This window comes from Pinus tabuliformis, chromosome 7 (assembly GCF_031772625.1).
Source record: "Pinus tabuliformis cultivar Carrire ecotype Pingquan chromosome 7, CPIR1, whole genome shotgun sequence".
NCBI lineage: Eukaryota > Viridiplantae > Streptophyta > Pinopsida > Pinales > Pinaceae > Pinus > Pinus tabuliformis.
The window spans coordinates 1317896079-1317902442 of NC_142293.1; the positions used below are offsets into that span (position 1 = coordinate 1317896079).

The window sequence follows — 6364 nt, forward strand, 5'->3', positions numbered from 1 at the left end:
CATAGCAACACCATAATCGATCAACCATTATATTAATAATGACACCACCAATCCATTTGGATGTTAGGGTAATTCTAGGGTTCGATTCTTTCTCCAACGAAATAGGCAAGCGTATTCAAAACAATTGAAATGAACTGATTTGATCAGGCATTTGAAGATGTTTTAATATAAATTATTCTAAATTTATTAATGCTTTTGATATTCACATTTATAAAAGAAATCCCTATGCATGCAATGTATTGTGATGCATGACATCGCAGAGGAAATCACGCAACATATAAAGAGTAGAACCTTACGTAATTTTAACTATGCATTCACAAAAATATAGTTGAATTTATAAGCTGAGCCTACTGTTGTTTTTTAAGCAAAAGATTTTACGATGATTCCAAGTAGAAGAGAAAATATATTGTTTTTGTATCTTTTGATACAGATTCCACATGTGTGTGATTATTTTTCGTGCACTGTCATACATATAAAAGCTTATCAGCATGTAATATTTTCTTCACCGCTTTGTCGCACATACTCGCAGGCAAGTTCACGAAGGCAAGAACAACCAAATTTACCGAAGTGCATGAGAAATAACAAACTGTCATGCATTCAGCAGTAGTATTGTCGACCACTTCAACGAACTGCCCATGCTCAGTTCTCACCAAAGGCGGTTGCGGGTTACAACCGTTCACAATATTCCAACTCAATTCCTCTCATGACATTACTATTGCAAGAAAGGAATAGGTCAATTTTGTTTGAAATTCAACCTAAAGCCTTCCTATACCGTCAAATTTTAATGCTCCAAGGGAAGATCACTAGTAAATAAAATGCTGCAAAATTTTCCAACGACACTTTACATGACAAAGAGCTTTAAAGTTTTGAACGAAATTGACAGACTCACTTAACATGTCAAAACATTATGAAGGTTTGAACAACAATGGGAGAATTTGAAATAACTGAGATAAATAAATTACAAAATTACAATGCATGATATTTTGAACAAAAAAAGCTAAATCTATAGTTAAAAGAAGATATATGCATGGTTGAACTACCATAAGGATAAAATTTGATAGTGCAAAACTATTTTTATTGATCAATTATGATATTACATATATACAAGAAGTGGTGTTGCAAGATAGGGAAACTATTTTGGACACACAATCTGTTGGTTGAGAGAATATCTCAACCACACACCAAACTAGGAAAATATAGATATAATCACTCCTATAGAATAGGAACAAACTCCTTTACATAGAAAGTCACAACTGAAACAAGTAGGAATTACATTTTCCAACACATAATATCTATACTCATGAGAAATTTAGCTAAACCGACTAGAAAGAACTCTACAATCACTTTTCTTTGAAGTGAGAAAAAAGGATAACAGGACCAATCATACCTAATCCAACGAAGTTGGAATCGGATACAAAAGAGCTCAATATCCAGATAATTTCAAGCCGAATACAGTAAAATTGAGAAAGGAATATGGAAGGAACAACACAAGTATCTAAGGGCCAGTAGTTCGTTGCCTTAAAGAAGAAGGTAGGAGTGAATTCGCTCCCCAAACAAAATGAACATGGGTCATGTATAAAGATAATTATATTCACGATGATTAGCAAAGGATAGAAGCGGGTGTTGGGTCGATATTAAATAAGTGTGGAGGTGCGGAACTTGACACAGCCAGAAAAACTCTACACAATAGATAAAAGGCCATTCACAATTTAGATTAATGGTGATGAAGCACCAATCTGCCCTTTAGAAAAAGGAACATCCATGAAGAAGGAACGAAAGGAAAAGAGAACTTTATAGAGTAGAAATGAAAGGAAGGAAAGGCAAAGAGAACTTTATAGAGTAGAAATGAAAGTATTTCTAGGCAAATGGTGAGTTAATGTTCTTCGTATCGACGAATGAATCTCAAGCGCAGACCACGAGGCTTAGCTTTCGTGCCTTCTCTGATAATCATGTCGTGTAAACATGGCAGGTAGAGATACGACTTTAACAAGCTATGGTTCCAATCTTCATACATCATTGCATATATATACATAGGTTTTTGGTGTCATTGAGGGATCAATTAAAAGGAAAAAATTGATATGTTGGGTAGAACGCTGAGGTTCAAGGAAGATTTTGTATTAATATATTAATCTTTTCTCCGCACCACCACACTCTATAGAATGTATCAACGTTGGTTCTGGTCATAGTGTTAGTGTAGATGTCAAATCACTCACAAATGAAATAGTTTGAGCAGTGTGTCAATGTCAATGTGAGCACTCATCTAAAAAAATGACCACTCACAAATTTTTATTTTATTTTTTATTTTAAAATAATGTGTGATAAAATGTAAAATCTTTCGCAAGGAGAATTATGTCACATCAAGACTCAACTAATAAAAATTTAAAAATAAAATTTTTAGAATTTAAAAACTAATTTTTGAATTTATGAAAAAATAGAAATATTTAAAATTTTCGAGAAACTCGGTTGAATTACATTAAAAATTATATTTATACTATATATTAAAAAATATATATATTATTATTATTTAAGTTTGATTGGCATTTAGAGATTAAACTTGAAATTAAAATTATTAAAAAAAATCATTTTAAAATTTACGATGAAAATCAATTAATATTTATATTTAATATTTATTATATATTACAAATAAAATGAATTCTACAAATTTAACAATATAATAATATTTATTAATAAAATTATTTATTTATTTATAAATAATATCTTTAAAAAACTATTCTGGATAATGCTTTCAATCATTCCTCCCAATTATGTGTAACGAATTCCACACACATTTTATATATATATATATATATATATAACTTTGATTTTAAAGTAGTGAGAATTAAAAATGTAATGGGATTTTTTAATGGATAAACCAGTTGGACCATCAATATGTAAGTGTATCTTTGTTTATCCACTTATTCATAAATATAAATGTAAATGGATGGGCATTTGCGTAGTAAATTTGAAAGGAAATTCAAGTATAATTTCCTTATTTATATAGATTAGGTTTATAAATTAAACGATTTAGAAGAAAATATGCAATATAGAGTATTTTAGGAAAGTTTAAAATATTTAAAAGAATGTAATAAAACTATACATATAATAAACCCAACATGATTTCTCTTGACAGGAGACAAATGATAGTCTGCCTCGATGATAGTCTGCCTCTTTTATTTTTTGTTTTTCCTAATTTTAGAATGTACGATGTATTAACCTTATACAATTAAGAGGCAACTCTGATTCTTAAAATTATGAAGCAACTTCGAATCTAACATACTTGAATTCTAAAATTCTTTTCCATTTACAAATATAAAAATAAAACTTATTAGCGAGGAAATTGTTGGAAGGTTGGGTCAGTTCATCATCAATTTGAATTGGAAAAACACTAAATTGCAAAGAGCAAAAAACAGAAAACTAATAATCTCATAAACTATTTTTAATCGGGTGAACCTTAAAATATCATTTCATTTTATTTCATAACTTGCAATCCACAATTCTGACAACAAAAACTAAATTATCAAACATCCTACCTAACTAACTTCGCACTTTCTTTCCTACAAGACTACAATTTATGAGGATAGCACGCCAAATCTACACCGTGAGTTAGTTGAGCTGAATGTCGGAGTCGTATATGGCCCCTGCCTTCCAATTACCCAATATTACATGGGTTGTTGACACCCATTCCTCTCTCTTCCCATCACTCACCAGAAAACGAAGAGAAAGAGCACCCCTCGGAGGTGTTACTACGTCCCACACAGCCCCGTGGCTTCGGTGCATTGCTTTCCATTCGTACGATTCCTCCTGTGTTGCATTCCATTACATCACATATTGTATAACATTGTATAACATTGTTGTGCTCATCACCATGAATTTTCGTTTTAATTAGGACTAATTTAGTTACCATAGATAAGTATCAATGCAAAGCTAAATAAGTTGATTATTATGTAAATAACTGCCTGTCTGACTTGAATAGCTAGAACGTCTTTTTGGCCTGCCTCATACCAAAGTATGAATACCAAATAGTCTGGAAAGTTGGTACTGCTATCGATCTTAAACATGAGATTGTAGCCCTCATATTGGCAAGGTAGGATGAAATCAAGTCATTAAATTGGGTGAATGTGTGTGTTTATATAAGTTATTAATCTACTAATTCCAATTCTATTTACCGTTTATACTTGATTTCCACCACCCCCAACGATATCACTTGGCAAGCTTTCCCTCTGTGCGCAAGTTGAGAGTAGGCATGAAGGCTTATGATGAAATCAGTTGGGTCGCCTTGCTTGTAATCTGTCACAATAATTTTCACTCTTTTGCTTTTGCAGATCTTTATGTTGGAAAGGCGGAAGAGACAAAGCATAAATTCAATTCAACACATAAAACATGAGTTGGGGCTCTTTTATTGATCACACAAAACATGATTCTTACAATGAACTTGTTGAAGGGTATTTAACCTTTTCCAAGTAGTGACTTGCCTAAAATATCTTGACATGCACCCACATGCAACGACACACTAAAAATCGTCTATCACTTAACTCGACTTGACTCAACACTTAAACACTCAACCACTCAATAACTCTGACTCTCTATGTTTAGCCAACTCCACATGCAGGATTAATTACAATTTCTAACAATTTCTAACGCTCCCCCTTAATTATGACCGTATGACTCAACATAACTCAACATGACTTAATTATCACATAAACATGCTTTTATGTCTCAGCTAGGCTTACAATAACCCAAGAATTTTACAATTTTTTTTTTTTTGCTTCCAGATTCTATATCCTCGAAATTGCTTTATTCTATGTTGAACTTTCTTGCTGCAGGCTTTATTCACTTGTTGCTGCTACAATTTTTCTTTGACTTGTTTTGAACTTGTTTTGAAAAACAATTGGATCATGTCTTCTACACATTCCTCTTCAAATATTCGTTCAACTATGGACTGCTGCCACAACATTGTATCTTCAAATTGTCTTCTTTGCTCTTCATATTCATGATTTTCTTTCTGCGATATTTCTTGATAGCAAAATGTTATCTCTTCTTGACTCCATTGCTGAAAAATGGTTTCAATACATTCATCTTTGTCTTCAGAGACATCCATATCATTCTTTTCACTTTCATCATCAGGTACTGCTACTTTTTTTATGTAATCTGTATCAAATTTATTAACAACCTTGCTTTCAAATTCTGCTCCCATGTTATTCTGAACACCTGCATATTCAAAAACAATGTTAAAAACATATTTAATATTACTCTCTTCAGTGAGAGTTTCTTTCTCTACATCTACCTTCTTTTCAACTGTATGGAAATTGTCTTTCACTGTTATATTGTTAAAAGATATCACTAAAATTTCACATACCAAACTTTAACATAATGTCACGACCTATCTCTTAACATCCATCACCTTCCTCCATAGTTCTCCACAATCCCCAATCCAACCAAAACCAAAATATATTAAAATAAAATAAAATAAGTCTGAAACCCAGCTCTCGGTTACAACCATACCCATGAGAACACCATATAATCAACAATGTGAAATTACACACACAAACACCTTTTTAAATAACTAGCGTGGGCCTTGCACCCACAGCCTTCACGTTGCATGACTCCGTACCAATACCATATATAATATATGTATAATTTAAAATATGAGGTGCCCACTCGTAGCCCCTCCATGCTTCGTGTCGTATCATATCCTCTATGGAAAAAGACATAACATGATAATAAAAAACAATCAACCCCCACATACCCCTGTAAGGCCCTCCACTTCCACTGCGCCCACCTTGACCCTCGACCCAACGCTGGCATGTATACAAGTTATTAAATTATATAAAATAATCAACCTCACTAGACCTGTGCTTCCCTCGGATGATCAACGATGGTGAGGGCTCACGAACGAACGGTTTTGATTGGTGGGGAGGGTCCACACGTATACAAACTTAATCAATCGTATTCATTGTAAAACCGTCACTTAAAATATTTAAATATATATATTGAAAAATTCCTCACCTTATAGCATTGATGTATTTATAACCATCATGTGGAACATTTAAATGTAAATTGCAAAATACATAAATTGCGTTCATACCCAACCTGCTATAACCATCACGTGGAACATTTAAATGTAAACTGTAAAATACATAACTGCGTTCATACCCAACCTGTTATAACCATGAAGTGGAACATTTGAATGTAAAGTGTAAAATATATAAAAAATTTGGTTATGGATGTATCTGAGATAAGAAGTTAGGAAGAAAGAAAAAATATTATATTGAAGTGTTTAAGCTTACTCATAGTCATCAACCAAAAGTATTCATAGCGGTCAATATCTCTTACCAAAAGTATTCATAGCGGTCAATATCTCTTA

The 6364-nt window shown here is 32.5% G+C and overlaps 1 protein-coding gene and 1 pseudogene across 1 annotated transcript; both read right to left on the reverse strand.

Moving 5' to 3' along the window:
• Window positions 1-464: 464 nt before the first annotated feature.
• LOC149252414 (uncharacterized) lies at window positions 465-977 on the reverse strand (annotated as a pseudogene).
• Window positions 978-3603: 2626 nt separating this feature from the next.
• On the reverse strand, window positions 3604-5411 carry LOC149252415 (expansin-like B1). The gene is made up of 5 exons (XM_089454141.1): window positions 5402-5411; window positions 5171-5316; window positions 4167-4324; window positions 3957-4089; window positions 3604-3801 (listed from the first exon to the last, which is right to left on the reverse strand). The coding sequence occupies exons 1-5, from the start codon at window positions 5409-5411 to the stop codon at window positions 3604-3606; spliced, it is 645 nt and encodes a 214-aa protein (XP_089310267.1).
• Between the last annotated feature and the right edge of the window lie 953 nt (window positions 5412-6364).

Excerpts from the sequence above, each read along its gene's own strand:
- LOC149252415 (XM_089454141.1), bottom strand. Across the intron at positions 4,325-5,170 it reads GAGCAGAATTTGAAAGCAAG|ATCTGCAAAAGCAAAAGAGT; the intron begins GTTGTTAATAAA and ends TCCAACATAAAG. Across the intron at positions 3,802-3,956 it reads TAGCTATTCAAGTCAGACAG|GAGGAATCGTACGAATGGAA; the intron begins GCAGTTATTTAC and ends AATGCAACACAG.